The sequence below is a fragment of the Phasianus colchicus genome, chromosome 3, assembly GCF_987193195.1.
Source record: "Phasianus colchicus chromosome 3, bPhaCol1.hap1.1, whole genome shotgun sequence".
NCBI classification, from domain to species: domain Eukaryota; kingdom Metazoa; phylum Chordata; class Aves; order Galliformes; family Phasianidae; genus Phasianus; species Phasianus colchicus.
This window is the reverse complement of record NC_143438.1, coordinates 82,263,692-82,283,133: the sequence shown is the minus strand read 5'-3', so window position 1 is coordinate 82,283,133 and position 19,442 is coordinate 82,263,692. Positions and strand designations below refer to the sequence as shown.

At 40.6% G+C, this 19,442-nt stretch overlaps 1 protein-coding gene across 2 annotated transcripts in view; it reads left to right on the top strand.

The window, feature by feature from the left end:
• SNTB1 (syntrophin beta 1) overlaps positions 1–19,442 on the top strand; it is a 107,194-nt gene that overhangs the window by 77,363 nt on the left and 10,389 nt on the right. For both annotated transcript variants that reach the window (XR_016465304.1, XM_031591175.2), the window contains exon 4: positions 18,167–18,306. Coding sequence is in view for 1 of the 2 variants with exons in the window: in XM_031591175.2 (XP_031447035.2) it covers positions 18,167–18,306 (140 nt within the window). In the remaining variant the exon portion in view is untranslated. The remainder of the gene's footprint in view (positions 1–18,166; positions 18,307–19,442) is intronic.

Genomic DNA, 19,442 nt, shown 5'->3' with positions numbered 1-19,442 from the left:
CACTCAGCATCTGACAGTAAATATTGCAAGAAATACAATGAAAGAATTGGGAACAGCAGTGCTCCTTAGTTCTCACATGTGATGTAAATGCAACAAATAAACTAAATAAACTACATTGCATAAGGAGGCAGAAACATCTTCTGAATGCATATGAAACCTGGCCTTCAGTGGGTGCCCTTCTCAGGCCAGGAGTGGAGTTGCGGTGCAAAGGAAAGCTCCCAGCATCTGCTGTCAAATCGATGCCCACCCAGCTGTGTTCTTTTTCTTCAATGTTACCTTTATTCTCTTTTTCTGCTCTGTCTCCTGAAGTTAAAAAGTCACTTTCAGGGAAATGGAAACGGCCAGAGAATCACAGAATTATTAAGGTTGGAAAAGACCTCGAAGATCATCCAGTCCAACCATCAACCCATATTCAGCCTGAAATTAGGGGCACTATGACCTTCATGCTCTGCCCATTGTGAATTCCTCTCACCCTAGTCACCGGTTTTTGTTCTTTTTCTCTAGCACAACAGTGCTCTCACTTCAGCCTTTTTCATTAATAACGTAAGTAAATTGATTAGAAAGCAGCAGAATAGGCCATTAAAAAACCTATTCCTTCTACCCTGCAGTCCCACCAAAACCCTCAGTTAATCCTCAATAAGAATGCAGGCAAATGTGGTGCTGTTCCTGGTAAAAATGCCCCAATTTGGAGGATTTTTTTTGCTTTTTCTGTTTTATTTTTAAGTAACGTTGCCCTATCCTGCTCTGTTGTTGAGCTTCCAGTCAGAGGTGTGTTGTCCCTACCCACGAGTGCTTTTAGGACACATTAGATAGTTAATGTTTGAGGGTATTGCAACACAGCAGAGTAGCTGTTGGTAAAAGCAGAAGCAATATGCCTTGTATCCTGTTTTGCTGAACAACTGCTAACAGAGAAAAATAAACAGTTCTCTAAAAATACTTTGAGAAGAAGCTGTGTTCTCTGTTGGAGAGAGGGATTGACCTTTAGAAGAATAGGAGAGTTAAAAAAAAAAAATAGTGATGAGGGATAAGTTACATGCACTATAATTTTCAGTGTGGCAAGACATTTACTCGATGCAGACTCTACAAATCCAGTCCAATTTTAATCCTCAACCTCTGTTTGTGTAATAGGTTCCCGAGGCTATTAACGCCAGCCTTTTACCTTTTACCGTGTCCTGTAAAAATAAAATTATACCCATAATACCATGACAGCCCTTACAAAAATGTGCCATTAGACAATTATATTGCAACACAGCAACTCTGGAGACTGCAAAGAAGTATTTCTCTTACAGCCTAATTGTTGTATCAATAGCATTTTCAACGCACTCGGTTACTGAGAAAGAAAAGAACATGATGATACCATATGTAAAATAGTGTATTGTGGAGTATTGATTTCTGAGTCTGACTGCGACAAGAGTGCTTGAGTTATGAGTGAAATCCTTATAAGAACAGTACTTGAAACAAATCCATGGTTGAGAAGGTTTCTTCTATCATTTCTCTTCTCTCCCACTATCATGTGAGTGTCTGTTTTATTTTCATTATTTTAAGACAGGAAGTGTTTTGACACTGGAGTTTTAACTAAAAGGAATAATAGCACTGATTAAAACAGGTTCTTGTATTCCCATCCTCCAGATCCTTCAATTCTGAATATTTATTTTCATCTGCAGAATTACTCTCTCTGTTTAACCAGACAGTAATTGATAGTGCACATCAAGATAATTAGTCTAACTAGTTTCCTAAACTCCAAACCCCACTGCTACCTTTAAGCTCTGCATTGTCTATACTGTAACATAAATAAAAGCAAAGGACTGAAAAAACCAGCAAATTGATAGCGCGGGAGCCTCCCTGCCCTCTCCGCAGGGTTTCCTCTTCTCATTTTTAATGAGGCCTGTATTAGTTGTCATTTGTACCTTCCCTGATGAATAGTTTGAAAGAAAAGCTTTCTCTGTGCACAGCAAAATTTGTGCCAAGTTGCTGACCTTTGCTTTTGCTAAGACCTCATTTGAGTCTCAGTCCCAAGCCCAAGCATATTGTTGGATCAATCATGTTGATTTTTGGCTCTGATCGTAATGCACAGCTAATGAGTTGTGTGGTGTACATATTAACCTCAGACCTGGCAGCACTAATGCCAAGCACGTAGCAGAATCACGCTGGGGCATCTGAAAAGACATACAGTGCAGGCATCTTAATAGAGGCAGACAATTAAAAACAGTATCACAGGTTCACTGCTTGTGGGATGTAGGATTTAATCAAAGCAGGAAAAACAAAACGTCTTTTGTCTGTTCAGAAAAAAAAATCTCAACATCATAAAGATGCTCTATGAACTGTGAAATAGAGAGGAAAGTCTGAATGTTTAAGCAGCAAGATAATGATTTTACTACCAAAAGGAATCTACTCTGGGGAATAGCTATTGAATAACACTAGATTTAAACTTGTTGGAGATTACCATGTAATGATTATCATGGCATTTCAAGGAATTTGGAAGCAATGCTATAAGTTTTGGACTACCAACTGCATGACATGTCATTTAGCAATACTTCAGCAAAGCTCTTATATCCTTACAAGTAAAAGTTCCTAAGACCAAGCGTTGAATTCTCAAAAACAGCCAGTACTGCTGATTTTGAAAGCAGCTGTTTCTGATCACTGACAAAAGTAACACTTCCCTCAAAGGAACAGATTTTGATCTCTTTTTACAATTATAAATCTAGGGAGAGACAATACATTGCTCATCAACAGTGTGGAAAGATGGACAAAAATCTCAATCCTTCTCCTGGCTCATAGAGAAGTACATAGAGATGCATAGAGATGCAATCTTTGATGTCCATGTTTGACTTTGGATGAAGCAGTACCAAGTCCTGGTGAAAAGTGGGCATGAGGGAAGAAAGGTGGTCTCACACCCACATGAAGCATGGGGAATGTACCCTGTCGGATGTGCCGTACGTGTAGAGAAATTGGGGGCTGTTGTAACATCCCAGACCTCACAGCAGAACCTGTTGGAATGACATTGGATTTTTTTTTATTTTGGTGCTACCACATTGCATGAAAGTAATGCAGTTTTATTAGAGGTGTTGTACGTGAATCTGAGAAATAAGCGCAGAATAGAATCCATAGAAAAAATACACAGTCCACTGTAGAGTTTTTCTTGCTGAAAATGTCACACAGAATCATGTTTTTCTTGTACTATAATAGTCATGTTATGTGTTTTCCTCTTTTAATCTACTTGTGCGGGCACTTTTTGTTAATGCACAGCTTAGTCTTATTTCAGTACAGGGGATGAGAAGAGTCAGAAGGTGAAAAATGGCAGCACTTAGATGGCATGCTGTTGAGTGAGCTGTCTCTCCAGCAGGTGAAATAGGGTGGTTAACTACAGCAGCTTCAGCAGGTTCCAGCTTGTTTCCAGCTCCAATTCAAGACTGTTGAGGATCATCTCAAAGACTTGGAGAGATACCTTGGAATATACATATTTCAAGTTTTTTAAGGGGAGTTTCCTCCCCTCCTTTGGAAGACTGTGTCTGCTTGTGCAGTATGCCTGGAACAGGCTGCCCAGAGAAGACCTGAATCCCTGGAGACGTTCAAGGCCCAGTTGGATGGGGCCCTGGGCAGTCTGACCTGATGAGTGGCAACTCTAAACCATTCGATAATTCTATGATTAATTAACTTTATGTGCAAGAAGGCAAAAAGGACATTTATTCATCTGTCTACCAGAAGGAAAGCTTGTGTGTGTGCTCAGAGCTGCTGTTCCTAGTGCAATATTGTTTGTTTTGAAGGCAAGTGCACTTAGCAGAATTTGGTCAGATGTTTTTTGGATTCCCTGAAGTTCAGGTTCTCATACAGTAGTGGTAGTCTGACTGGAAGGAAACACCTGGGTTTTAATCACTAGACATTAACGATTATCAGCCACAGTGAGGATTCCTGAAACACAGTGTGAGCACGTGGTGTTTTTGTTGGGGCTTTTTTTTATTTATACTTTTCTACTGAGCAGAGGCTGCTGTGCATGCTTGCATTTACTGATCTTGTACTAAAAATAGTCACAGACATTGGCCAGAGTGGGCTTCCAATGTGAAATAATGGATGCAACTGCTTTTGTGTGCTTTATGCTGGAAATGTCAGTGATGTTTATGGAAACAGCTCTAAAAAGTTCACTTTGAGGAGAGGCCTGCTATGGAAATAGAAGATTACCCTTTGTTTATGGAATGAAAAGAGTAAAGCAATATGAGAAGAAGCATTTTGTGGTATTCTCTCTAGCCTCATCTCCTGACGTCCCATGTGCAAGGCACTGTGCAGGGCCCTTCAGGAATGAAATGCATTAGAACTTAATGTTTAAATGCACATGCATTCATTGCCCTTAAAAGATGCTCTGCTATTCTTTGTCCATTGGATCTCCTAATCGTGGTGTTAAAGAATCCATCAACACACTCCCAACTTAAATTTCAAAATAGAGGTTTAAATTTGCAGGCCCAAAAGTGCAGCCAGATGTTAAAAAGACCCAGAGAATTGATAAAGCTGGCAGAAGCTGTTGGTAACAGACGTACTGCAAAGAGAAACAGCATGGAGAGGAATTGTTCAGCTGAACGTGATGGTTTGGAAACCTTTTATGTGATGTTTTGTCTTGAGGCCCCCTACTTTCATCTTTTGTGGGGGAGTTGATTATCGAAGATAAGCTGCCACACTGTTTGCTTCTCCCTTTGTTGTTACAAGAGGCTGAAGAACAGAAGATGTCTTGGTGGGGACTGCTGTGATTAGTAACTACATTAATGGAGGCTATGGAACTATCTAAACCTTGAAGACCATTGTGCAAGATTGCAACATGAAGAGTACTGCTAGAAACAGAGCCTGCTCCAAACTCAAACCATCTGAGCAAGGAGGAAATATGGAACCATGCATTAGTCACCGTGTTTCTACTGTGATCTCTGTGCCTCTGGGAATTAAACCAAGTGGATGAGTGCAGAAGGAGGAATGCAGATTAGAGTAGGGAAAAGTGGGACAACATCAGAAGAGAGTGTGAGCATTGGTAAGGTGAAGCTGAGCTAACAGGATCTTGCAGGGTGCCCACTATGGAAGGAGTATAAGGAGTAGCCATGGGATGTGCTGCAGAGACCACGGGGCATAGATAGGTGTACCAACTATTCAGTGGTCTGGGTGGTGTTGGAGCAATCCACTATTGGAAAGGATAAGACCACCTTTCTCTGAACCCTTTATAACCTTAGAAGATTGATTCTTTGCAGCTGCAAGGAAGTTTCAAAGAGGGGAATTTTGGCTGCTCTGTGTTCTTTCACTTCAGATTGGACACAAGATGCTGTTAGTGCTCATCAAAGGTCGTGTGCATCATCAGTTTCCATTAGCCTGGATACTGTTGAGAAAACCTTCAGTCTCAGCTTGCTTTAAATAATTTTAAACAGCTGCTTGGATAGTTGCAAGCACAAGCAGAAGGAATGAGTAGAGGTTGTAGGATAGCATCCAAGCAAGTGAACAGTTCTGAAAAACATTTATGAGGAGCCAACCACTGACTGATAGCTGTTACGTACCTGTAGCCCTCTGTGGGCCTGCAGAGGGCTTCAGTGTTCAAAGTTTTGGCAGCAGAAGCATTGCAGGCTACTCTGCTGGAAAAGTGAAATACAAGAATACCAACCAGTCTCAGAGGTAACGTGGATCATAGATTGTTTCCGTACAGGGGAAGCAAATAACCACCACATCCTGTGCCAGCCCCAGAGGTTATCAGTTCAGTGCCCAGGGTTCAGCAGCAGTGAAGGCTGTGTGTATGAGCAGATAACAGCAAAGGGAGTTCACCTCTGATCTCTTTCCCTTCTTCCATTGATCTGCTGTTCTCCCCTAAAATTCCCCATAGCTGATTTTCCTTTCTGATTTTGTCCGAGTTGTCTGAGGAGGCTTGTTGTCTGAGGATGTGCCTCTGAATAAATGATGCTTTTAAGGAGGTGCTGGTTATATATGCATGAAAATGTGTAATAGCTAGCCTGATTTCCATCTGATGTAATTTAGGAATAAATCCTTTGACGTCAACAGAATTGAAAGGGTATAAATATAATTGAAGTCAGGTCCTGTATTTTTAAGGCTAAGCCTAGAAAATGCTGCAGCCTGTTCTCCGCTCTCTCTTTGCTTTTCTCTTTCAAGCCTAGCTACAAATACAAGTGTCTTAATTGGGACTCAGTCTATTTCTGCTTGGTTTAATCAAAGATCTGTCAGTAAAGAATTTTACGAGACGAAAAGGTGAAGTCCTTCTGACCCCCCTACCTATCTTTAGAAAATCTTGTTGGCTGCTGTTTCTGAAAAATCTCGGCAGCAGTTGTTCTTTTTTCCACTGGTCAGTTATGTTAAGCAGCGTATCTGTAGCTATGTTTAGTTCTGAACACAAACAGGCAGAAATGAAAGCTTTTTGGCAAGCAAAGAATATGATTTTCAGCTCATTCTCACAGAATGGTGTTAATTAATAGATTGTTTTCTGACAAATAGTTAATTGTGCCTGGCTATTTTCCATATGGCTAAAGGAAGTAAGCCAACAAGGGCACGGCAGTTAAAATCCCAGAAATTTTGATATTAAACCACTGGTATGATATGCAATCCAATTTGCTGTACTTTTAGAAAGAGTTCTGTGGATATTAGCATATGACAGCATCACAGGAGTAAGTAGTTTCCAATTTTCTTTTGCACACTTCTATACCGGTGTTATCAGCTGAGTTACTCTTCGTATCGACATATGTATAAGAAGGCTAGCACAAACTGAAAAAGAAGCTTCAACTAAAATATGAAGATTTATCTTCATAGTAGGAATAAAGATGGAATGAATAACTGTATAAAATTTCTCAGTGTCTTTAGTGCAAATACATTTCTAATGCTGAGGGTAGATTCAGAAGAAGTAACTTGCTAATATTCAGACCTGTTCATCCTCTTGGGCTTTGCACTTCACTGTAGCAGCAGAAGTGATACTAGATCTCCAGTTTGTGTTACCCTCAGCCAGTTCTTTCTGTAAGTGGCTGGCATTTGCTGGCTGGGGTGATTTATTAGCCTGCAGCAGGAAACATTCTTCCACTGATGAAATCAGTAGGCTCTTGATATTGTGTATCTCATGTGCCAAAAAGAGATTTTTCTCTTCAGATATGTGATATGCTTGTAAAGAGATATAAAAGTCTAATGCAGTTTGCAAGAAGTTCTTTATTTCATTAAGTTAGTTCTAAGGAGATGACCTGTAGCATGTTATCTGTTTATACTGACTTGGGAAATTAACTTTATTCCTTTAAAGTAGTTATTCTAAAGAAACATTCAGTTCTCAATAGAATCGTCTTATGAGTAATTACATGCTAAGGTTTTAGCAAAAATACGAAACACTGTGAATTAAAAGCAGATAAAGAGCATTAGCTTTCAAAATTGCATAGCTTGTAGCATGTAATTTGTTGATATTTGTAGGATTTGGGTCTGTAGATTGATGGCCCTAATTGTCTATCTTTTAGTAATCTCAATGAAATAACATGGCACAGCACTAAATCCATTTGTCCTGTGTGGCTCATTTAAAGCTCAGCATAGATAACTGCCAAGTAGAGGGTTCTTTATGTTTGTCTTGTTCATATGGCTCTGTTGAATATTCATGTTCCCCATTAACTCATGCCCTTCAATATTTGCTGCATTTTGTTACAGATCGTAGATTAATTAAACAAGTTTTTTTGCCATAAACCTCAGGGCTGTGATCTTGTCAGATATTTTAATATAAGCAGTATCGGGTATGGGAAGGGGGTATTGGAGGGCTGGAAAATGGCAGCTCACATCTTGACCATAGCTCAAAGCCTCCTACCTTGAATCCCTTTACTAAAAGGATAGGTCATCTACTTGGAATAGAGAGATTTTATGAAAGCTGAGCTCTCATTTTTATTGTAGGTTCCTGGCCGCAATGAAAAGCTTGAAACTATGGAATGTCAGCAAAACAAAAAGTCTTGATGGATCAGCAAAAAATTAAAAACGTATTTCAAATACCAAGCAAACCTCAGACTGATTTTCAAGCCACGCTTAGTATCCTCATGGGAGCTTTGGCTGATTGAGCTGGTAATACTGGTTTCCCATTAAAGCCGTTTTGTCATTTATTTTTGCAGCATTTATTTTTGCAGCATTAGCGATGTGTGTGCATTTCTTCATGCACCAGATACATAGTGATGACAGCTATTGAGTAACTCACAGGACTCAGTGACAAACTGCAGTTATCCTCTAGATCTGAACTTTCTCTCTGGCATTCTTCCCACTTGGCCATTTCTTCTCCCGAAATTACTTTGGGAGGGTTAGGATATTGACCATCTTGAAATAAGAGTTTTCTGTTAGTCTTGCAATACTGTAGTGACACCTGCACTCACAATATTCCCAGGACCACAATACCACGCTCTCCAGCATGGGTAACAAGTTCCAAATGGTAAAACTTATTATACAATAGAGTAGCTAAAATTCAATGTTGTCCTGGTTAATTTGGTATTAAATGATGTAACTGTTTGTTTCCTACGTTTACTGGCTTCCTGGGATCCACCAGTACTGAGATCCACCATGTGGGCCTACAGGTGGTCTCCAGCTCTCCCTACTAACTGTGAAGGTGTGACCAACTGGAAACTTACTTGGTGGCAGAGATCTCTTGGAGCCCAGCTTGGATGTGGGGGGAAAAATCATCTTCAGAAGCTTTTGACTTTTAATAAAGAAATGAAAATTATGTTTCTTAAGCTTCTTTCCCTCGGCAAGAAAGCGGATCTGATCTGTGAGTTTCTGAAGTAGTTTGTGAAGGTCTGTGACTGTGCTGGCACTAATACAGATGTTCTGTTTTTATCCATTTAATAAAAGGATATGGACTCTAATAATTGAATGGCTTTGAAAATGACAGCCAGGTAAATAAATAATTCATTAAAAAAAAGACAAATATATCAGCTTTGTGTTCACAGATCTTTACATAAGCATTTAAAGAAGTAGCTTTGGATTCCAAATTATGACTAATTTTCATTAACTGTTCCAGAAATATGTGGCCTCCACATTGTTTCAAAATAAGCTAAATTATTATTAAGGATTCTATTTTTTTTTTCTTTTAAAATAATACTTCCAATTAAAATCCCAGTTGATGAAATTTTAAGCATATAGATTTTCTCTCTTTTTTGAAGATAATGCATTTTTGTGCCAGACATGTTGTGAATTCATTCATGTGCTTGAGGTCAATACTTGCAATGCAGTCCATCAGTGTTACTGAATATTGATCAATGACACAATAGACTGAAATGACACAGAATTCTGGACTGTCCTTGAAACAGCATAGTAACAATGACAGAGAAACATCTTGTTCTTTCTGCATTGCTGTCTTACTATTTTTTTTTCTTCCAGCACTTGTGATTTATAATGACCCTTGAGTGAAGTAGTTGAATCTGTCAGTCTTGAAAAGGTATCAGTCGTGAAAGGTCATCATTTCTGAGACTGACTATTAGGAAAAACAACACGATAGAGAATGGCATAAAACATCTTCTGGGACAGATTTCAGTCACTACAGTTTTAATGTAGACATAGATGATTACCTGTCCTTCACCAAACAGACACTGTAATCTTTTCAAATGACATTTTACATGTTTGAACCATCATTAAAAAATGCAAGCAGCTTTCAAATCAAAACTCCATTTCCTGCTTTCGCATTTGACTCTGCTTTTGACAAGTGTTCTTGAGTAGATTATTAGAAATCCAAGCATGTTTCTTGAATTGAAAGGTAAAATGAATATATCTTTTGAGATAATGGGTATTATTGCTACTTTATCCTAATCTAGCACCTACTTGATCAGCTGAAGGCAGAATCAATTGTAAATTAACAATCTTTGAAGACTGTGAGTTGAAACTGTAGTGTCTTTAAATCGATTCTGCACCTGTGCAGTTACCATTACAACCCACTGATGAGGATGAACTACCTCATAAAACACTGCAACTTGACTTGAACAGAGAAATCTCTCCACAGTTAAACTGCTGTGTCAGGTAATAGTGTTTGCTCTTAGTATCCTCGACTGTACCTGGAGGAAGCTGCTTTTCTCTAGCACTAAATAACAGTATCCATTCTTGAGCAGTTAAACAGGAGATGTTGTAGATCCTCCAAATCTCCCCATCTTTTTTCTTGCCTCTACTTGAAAGCCATTCACAAGTATGATTCTTTCTCTTGGGGCTGATCCTGATATACAAAATGATTCCGTGGACTGGAGACAAAAACGCAGAACCTTTTCTTCTGATTTTTACGGCAAGTCTAGAGGAAGAAGGCTGCTCCATTTTAAAGAGAAGCAGTGTTTTTTCTCCAGTACTAGGATTATTGTGCTGAGGATCCAGCCATTGTATTAGAGACAACACAGTTGCTCATATGGCCTAGACTTGAGCTGTCTTAGAGGTACAGTCCGTTCCACATGTTGATGATAGTTGTAGGCAGCTATCATCAACCTTTCAGTGATATTTTCAAGAAAGATGTTTTTGAACGCAGGCTTACAGACACCTTCATTTGCAGCCTGAAGGATCCAGACGTCCCAGATTTAAGCCATGTGTACTCAAAAGGAACGAGCACACAAGAGCTGCAAAGTTATTTACTAATAGCAGACATCTCAGATGATCTTTAAGGTCCCTTCCAACTTAAGCCATTATAAGATCCTGTGACTGTATGATCGTCACTTTTTCTCCTGAACATGCAGTACAAGCATGCTAGATTGGAGATTAGGGAGATGGCTGGTTGAAATATAGGTGCTAACTGGCCAAGAAGTGAAGTATGTGTTATCGCCTGCGCTTTTGTACCGGTTTCAGCTTTAATATAGCAGCTTTGTGCTCATCCCCACTCTTCAGACTTTTCACTCACTTCTTCAATCAGTATAACTGATAAGAAAAGCCAAGAGTTAATGGTGTTTTCTTGCCTTCTTCTCCGTTTCCCTATGTCTCTTTTATAAACTTAAAATATGACCGCTTTGAGCACAGGTTTTTGCCCTGTCAAACTGGCCTTGAAGGTTAGTTGAACTATAGCTAGCCTGTCCTCTATATCAGCCTCAGTTCCCAGTGCTATCTGGGCTTGTTCTGACCTTCCAACCTGTCTAGCTTGACATTTATCTTCTGTACTTTTATGTTACAGGTCGGGCAGGTTTTCCTTGCCACAGCCCTTGGATGATGAAATGTCCTTTTCCCTTCCCTACTCTCCACAGCCAATTTCTGAAAAACAGTACAATGGGGAAGATAAGTAGTAAAGTGCAGATTTTTCTTCAGAAATCATTCTGTTCAACACTGTCTTTTCAGGAGTGGAGCTTTGGTATTTGCAATGCTTTTCCCTCATAGCCCTAGTAAATTACTACTACTTAATTTCAGAATTTCTCTCAGTCATCTTCTGGTCTGAAGATATAGCAGAAAATATCTTTTACTTAGAAAACACAAGAATTCTTTTTGAAACGTAAAGAATTTCTTTCATCTGACATGAAAGTGAGTCAGTGTCTTGAACAAATGATGATCCATTTACCATATCTACTCTGCCTGTTACCCTGCCCTGGATGTATTCTTGACATTATTTCACTGAAAAAGAGTTCTTTTGGACCTTCAAATCTCTACTTGATGCACATTAAAGTGATCTTAGTTCATGGTCAAGATTTCTAAAATGCACAATTTACCTTTTCTTTTTCTTACTTTCTGAGTCCTCCACAGTTAGATGTCTAGGCATTTATTTATCCAGTTTCCCTGGATTCATGTATCAGGAGAAGAAAGAGGAGGATGTCTTTTACTGAGGATGGTGAGGCACTGACACAAGCTGTCCAAAGCAGCTGTGGATACCCCATCCCTGGAGGCATTTAAGGCCAGGTTGGATGGGACCCTGGGCATGATCTGGTCTGATCTGGTAAGTTGGAATTGGATGGGCTTTGAGGTCCCTTCCAACCCAAACCATTCTATGATTCTAGATACAAGCTAGAGCTGTTTGGAAATTGAATTTAGTCTACAGTTGGAACTTGTAGCTATCATTGTGCTCTTGTGGTTGGCTGTGTTAGTTTTGACTAAAGTTGGCTTGTGTCTTGTCATTTTAAAGGACATCTAGAAGAAGTTCAATCTTGAATAAATCTGTCTCATGAGTGGGTACCGTTTTCATTTTCATCAGTGCCCATAGCTGTAGTTGTAGATGTACTCCAGGTCACACTGGGGAGAGGGTTGGGATCAGTGTGATCCTCCTGCTTCTCTGTCTGTTCACACAGCATCAGAGCCAAACATATACATCACTCAGTAGCTGCCCAGTGCTCAAAGGATGCGATGTTGTGCCCTTTGTGGGATTTTCTTTGTGTGCAGTAACAGTAATCCAAATCTGATAACAGAGAAACACACATTTGAGTAGTCACTGAGGTCAGAGAGAGAAAAGAACAAAACCAGTTGTATTTTCATTAGCTTTCTTCCTTTTTTCTTTTTTTTTTTTAAAAAAAAAACACCAACATTCATACTATTTCCAGGATGTTCACATCCCTGAGCCTCACATCCCTGAACCTGAACTTCTAGGTAGGAAGTAGAGGAGCAAACTCCCTGCCAGTATAAGGGTGGAGCAAATCCAAGACCACCTCGTGAGAGTTAATGTGTACAAGTCCATGGAGCTGGATGACATGTATCCCAGAGAGCTGGATAATGTGCTTACCAAGCCACTATCCATTATATTTGAAAAGTTCTGGCTGTCAGGTGAAGTCCCTGGGGACTGGAAAAAGGAAAACATCATTTACAAGAAAGGGAGGAAAGAGGACCCAGGGAACTACAGGCCAATGAGTCACCACTGTGCCTGGAAAGATCAAATCCTCCTGGAAGATATGTTAAGGTACGTGAAGGATGAGTGGGTGATTGAAGGCAGCCAGCATGGCTTCACCAAGGGAATGTCATGCCTGACCGATCTGGTGATCTTCTGTGTTGGAGTGATGGCGTCAGTGAGAAAAGGGAAGACAACTGATGTCATCCACCTGGATTTCTGCAAGGACTTTGACATGGTCCCCCACCACATCTTTATCTCTAAATTGGAGAGATAAGAGGTTGGATCTTAAGCCATCTATGATCCTGTGATTCTGTGATCCTATGATTTCCTGTTTAAAACTACTAAGCACATATCTTAACTGTGCCTGTGGTGTGGGAGGTGTTGATATCCCCTGCCTATGGCTGTCACTTACACTCACTCTTGCATTGAAAATTGCCTGCCATCAAATGAGCTTGCAGAAGTATAAGTGTTGTTGCATATGCTGCTGTTGGCATGTTGTATTTTTGCCTTGCTGCTGTTCATCTTGGAAAAATACTTCGCAGTCCCAGCTGTTATTTTCAAGAACTGACAAGTAGGTTTCTGTAAGAGAATGAAATTTATTTTGAACATGAATGTAGTCCTTCATCAAAAGACAATGAAATTGCAAGAAATACGTAGCAGAACTTATCCTAGCCTGTGTCAAAGCTGACTTTGACAGCACTGAGAGATTTTAAGTGAAGGGAGACTGGAAAACGGCAAGAAAAATGTTTCAGAAAATTCTTTCTGGATTGCTCTTCCCATAAAGTATGTGCAGGGGTGTTTTAACTTCTGGATTTGAAGGATGCAGGGGAGGGGAAAGGGTATTAAAACACTAAGTGTGAACTTGCTACCTTGCAGTTCTCTGAGTACCTGCTGCAGTGGAGTCTGCTGGCAAACATAATTTGTTTATTAAATAAAGAATGTGATTGAAATGTCCCTTTTGAGTTAATGAAAATGTAAAACAGCTTCCCAGAAAAGACTAAGGCCTCTAATGTGATTTTCTGCAAGTCTCATAGATTAAAGGCATTCTTTCATCCATTCCTGACAGCCTGAAGAAGATGAGAAACTGAAATTCAAAGGAAATCCTTACAAAAGGGAGACCTGGTGGATGAAAATGCTAAGGTCTGAACTTTTTCTAAAAGGACATATCTCCAGTGAGCTGCCTGTTGGAAACAGATCATTTACACTGGCTTTGCACTGGAAGCCTGTGGCATATCATAGAATATCTAATCATAGAATCATAGAATCACAGAATGACATGGGTTGAAAAGGACCACAGTGATCATCTAGTTTCAGCCCCCCTGCTATGTGTCGCCAACCACCAGACCAGGCTGCCCAGAGCCACATCCAGGCTGGCCTTGAATGCCTCCAGGGATGGGGCATCCACAGCCTCCTTGGGCAAACTGTTCCAGTGTGTCACCACCCTCTGTGTGAAAAACTTCCTCCTAATATCTAACCTAAGTAAAGGTGGATCTCCTCTGGTATGATACCAGACTCACCTGAGCTGAGTTGAACTGGCCATGGAGAGAGGCACTGTATGGTACCTGTTGCTATCATAACAGTATCCAGAAGACCAGTGAAAAATGTGCTGAAGCATTTTGTCGTGGTGGCAGATTTGAGGAGTACTGATTTTTTTTCCCCTCTATTCCATCAGGATTGGATCTAACATTCTGACTATGGAAAAGTTTTGAGTTTGGATTTTTTCTTAGGGCAGATGGTCATTCTGTTGGTCTGCAACACAGATAAACGTGCTTTGCATCACACACGATCAATTGGGAGCTAGGATGCATTGGGCCCAGTGCTGTTAGCTGGTCAGGGGAAGAGATTGTCCCATTCTACACTACACTTGTGCAGCCTCATATGGAGTGCTGTGTGCAGTTTTGGTCACTGCAGTACAGAAAGAACATAAAAGGAAGTCTACAAAGATGGCAGAGAGTCTAGAGGGGAAGACTTATGAAGAGTGGATAAAATCACTTGGCTTGTTCCACCCTGAGAAGAGGAGGCTGAGGGGAGTCTGCATGGTGGCCTGCAGCTGTTCACAGAGAGTGGAAGGGCAGCAACAGGGCCCAAGGAAGCAGCATGGAGCTGTGTCAGAGGAGGGTCAGATGGGGGTTAGGGAAAGGGTCTGCACCGGGGGGAGGTAGACTTGAAATGGGCTGCCCAGGGCAGTGGGCTCAGCCCTGAGCTGCTGGAGTTCAGGGAGCTTTTGAGTTCTGGACGATGTTTTCAGACATAGGGTCTGATTTTTGGGTGATCCTTTGTGGAGCCAGGATTTGGACTCAATGTTCCTTATCCTTATGAAATTCCAACTTAGGATATTCTGTGATTCTGTGATTCTAAGAATTTTACTACAAATGACAGAATTCTGCCAAGTTTTGCCAGCCCTAACCATCATCTAAAAGGGTGCCTCTAAAATGTGTCTCACGTGATACTTAAATATACTCTTAGAGAACCAGTTCATGTTAATCATGTCAGATTTTATATCCTTACTATTGGAACAGATCTTTCTCTTAGCTGTCAATAAGCAGCATGCTTTCTCCTCTTGTTTTGAAATTTATTGTTTTATTCATGGTTGGTATGACCCTGTTGCTTGATCTGGATTAATTTCCCATGCTGATTTGTTCTAAATGTGCCCTGTAGGCTAATGCTGTATTTGCAGACTTTGTTCTTCCTTTGTAAAATTTGCTGTTACCATCTGCAGGACAAAATGTTCTTTTTGACACCTTACAGAAGTGCCTGCTGCCTGACAAACAACACGGCATCAGCTGTTAGAGCCTGATGCAAACCCGTCTGAAATCAGTGAACAGTAATGCAATTCAAGGTTTTAGGGAAAGGCAATATCTTTTATTAGATCAGCTGTTACACTTGGAAAAAACAGACACGCTTTCAGATGCACAAATCCTTCTTCAGGTACTGCTTCAGGCAGCAGTATTGCTTACACCAGCTTTCCTTATGAATGAGGCAGCTATAGTCCCAGCAGGGTTTATAAAAATGTGATTGAAAGTGTGTGCATCACAGGGCTCTTCTCCTGGGTAGTGCTCCTTGAAGGACGTGGGCAAACATTGTTCTCCTCTCTCCCTGAGACTCGTTCCCTTTGGAGGGCTGTGAAAGTATTCAGAGGGCTGGAGCACCTCCTCTACAAAGGAAGGCTGAAGGAGTTGAGTCTTGTTCTGCTTGGAGAAGAGAATGCTCCAGGAAAACCTCATTGCAGCCTTTGGGTACTTGAAGGGGGCTTGTAGGGAAGGAGACAAACCTTTTACATGGGCAGATAGTGATAAAACAAGGACAGTGGTTTTAAATTAAAAGAGTGGAGATTTAGATTGGGTATTAGGAGGAAATTCTTTACTCAGAGGATGTTGAGGCACTGGCACAGCTGCCCATAGAAGCTGAGGGTGCCCCATCCCTGAAGATGTTCAGGGCCAGGGTGGATGGGGCCCTGGGTAGCCTGAGCTGGTGGACGGCAGCAGAGGGTTTGAGCTGGATGAGGTTTAAGGTCCCTTCCAACCCAAGCCATTCAGAGATTCCTGTGTATGCTTTATAAATAAGGGATGCATCCTACAAGGAGAGGTTGGATCAGTTCACTTCAGGCAGAGCTGAGGAAAAGCCTTCAATTCCTTAAGGCAGAGGAACTTCTCCATAGTCACCATGTCTTTGAGAAGGACAAAAGCCAAGCTGTGGGTTTCACTGTGCAGGTTGTAAATGCATCATCCACTCATTTCTCAGCTATAATATCTGGCTCCTGATATTTACAGGTGTCCAGCAAACAGTTGTGTGAACAGCTGGCAAAATGAGTTGTATTCCCTTTCTTGTGGTTGGTTTACTGGGAGCAGTGTTTCCCAGCCATTCTGGACTCTCAGTTGGCTGACCAGCCACTTAATCACAGAACTTGTGTTTGAAAATACTGCACAGGTGGAATAGTTCTGTGGGAAAGCTGTGAGCAGCTTCCCAAAGTCTTTGGATTGTTTGTGGTCACAGAACTAAAAAAAAAGACAGAGAAAAAAAAGAAGTAACGCCCCATACTCTGTCCTCTTACTTTACTTTTTAAAATGATTTAAGCCAAGAGTCTTTGGCTTAAGCTTAATATCTGACTTGGATGTTGTTTTTTTCTTGTGTGAAGCTTTCCTACAGCTGGCTTGAGATCCTCTAAAAGTTCAGAAATGCATTGGAATCTGTCTTCATGTAAAATAAGAATGTTTCAAATGTGCTTCTCAGTCTGAGGCTATCACTTAAAGCACATGATACTTGTGGATCTGAATCACCATTCCTGGTGTGTCATTCCCAGCTTGGACAATCTTTGATTTATCTCTTATGTAAAAAAGATGATTTTTTTTTCTCTAGCAAATGATGTGCCCAGTGACACAAATCTGTGCCAAATAGGTTGGCATGAAGAATGAAACACATGTTAGACAGCTGCTTCTCTTTGCTGGACAAAGTTTTAACGGAGGAGTCACATAGACAACCAGATTCTCTGGAAAGTCTCATAATTTGTTTAAAAAACAAAAAAAACAGCCAAAGTGTTTGGGTTTTAGATTTTGGGTTTTAGATTGTGAGCTTGTTTCTATGTAATGTGATGTCTTTTCTTGCATGTGAACTAAAAAAGAAAGTGATTCATTTGTGAAAGTCAAGACCCTTTTGTGTTCCCATCTATTTTAAGACACCAGATTAAACTAAGTTAAAACCAGAATCCTCATAGTGTGTGGCCATGTGGACAACAACATGCCTGAGCTGCAAAACAGAATTCCACATCTGGATTCTGCAGCTGGTAAAGAGCTTTGATGTCCCAATTACTAGACATTGTCTACAGATGGGTTTGAAATGTGAATGCAAATCCATCTCTGAGTCAATGCTTCAGATCAACCCTATGCTATAAACTGACATCTGTAAAACTATGGGGAATTAAAGTAATGAAAATGTGAACTGCAGAGGAAAGAAGCAAACCCATCTGCTCTCAAAGCAGTATTTTTTTACTACCTGACATTGTTAAATAATAATGATGATGTAGGTTTTTAGTAGTTTTGAACCCGGAAACAACATCAGTAGTGTCTAGCACTCAGGCTAATGTGGCAGCATTATGTATGGTGTTCCTTATAAATACACATTTAAGGTCCTTTCATGCATACCACAGCTAACAACAGCCAGTCTGTGTTCTTCTATTACTGCCTTTATGGAGCAGCCTGTAATGAGTGAAGGCTGAAGGAGATTTGGAATGGTATTATCAATGAGAGCAGCAGATTTCATTGTGCTTTACTCCCATTTCTGCTGCATCTGGCTGTGAGTTCATGTTAGAGACGTCAAAATGCCAAATAAGAAAAACTTGCTCACTATCTTGTCCAGAGCTCGTGATGTTCATATTGTCAGGCTTTGCACCATAGTAGCTTGGTCTCATTTCATTGAAATGTTCCTCTTTTTCAGGTGCCGGGAGACAACGAGAAGCATTGGAAGCCAGTGTTAGTGGTCTTGACAGAAAAGGACCTCTTAATATACGAGAGCATGCCACGCATGAAGGAGGCTTGGTTCAGCCCTCTGCACACCTACCCCCTCCTAGCCACCAGGTACCTGTGCTTTTTGATTACATCTACAAAAGCATTGGAAATGGTTGATCAGCCAAGATCAGGTATAGCGATTGTACGTACATTTATAGATCACATCTAAAATGCCACAGCTTGGAAATGAGATTCTTCTTGAATGGGAGAATGTGCTCAGCCTAATTGTTCCTCCTTGTTTCTCCTCCACTTCAAGCTCTGGCCAAAGCTGATTGCTAGAATCGCACTGGAAAGGTAATGAATGCAGTCGTTTGGCTGAGGTTGGAAGTACTGAAATAGTTGAGAGTTTGATCTCCTGAGATTCCTATCTCAGCATGCAGACCTGAGGAACCTGCAGAAGCATTCACATTTCCAGCTACTTCTCCAGACTGACAAATGGGAAATTGTTGCCTTGGTTTGAACATGCTGATGTGGAAGTACTGTGTCCATGATCTGGGGCTCCTGGGGTCTTGCATGTATGATAGAGATAACTTCAGTGTGTATGTGTTCTAGCTCTAGGAAGTCTTGGCTTTTTTAGTTTAAAATGGTGAACTTGAAAGACACATTCTTGAACCGAGGTTGGAAATAACCATCTGCAATATTTTGGATCTATCCATCAACACTAATTCGGATGGAGTTTTCCCATGGTTGTCTTTATACAGTGGAAACTGTCTGTGCTTCTTGATGTGAATCTTAATCACATTTCTCTGCCAGTGTGGTCAAAGAGCTTGAGAAAGAGCTGCTGCTGCATTGTTTTGGCTTTGCTACAGGCCACTATTATACTATGTTCAATGAATTTTCTTTCAGAAGAGCTGATAGCACATTGCCAAAAGCAGTGGGTCTTCTACTGCATTCTCATTAGTTAATTTTTGTTCTCAATCTCTTCATTCCCTCCCTAAATGAGCTGAGACTGTACTATTAAACCACTGTTTTGTTTTTTTTTTTTTTAAAGTTGCATTTGGTAAATTAATGGTTATTTTGTCCTGACCAACCTACCCATGATGGCTCTTTCAAACTTACGGGAAGCCAAGTCGTGATTTACCCTCTTTTACCTTAAAATGAGGTGAGAGCCCGATGCTTTGCAGTTTGCATCCTGCTGTGCCTGGTGGCATTGAATGTTGCCATTCCAGTGAAATCTGTCAGTTCCCATTGACGCTGAAAACTAG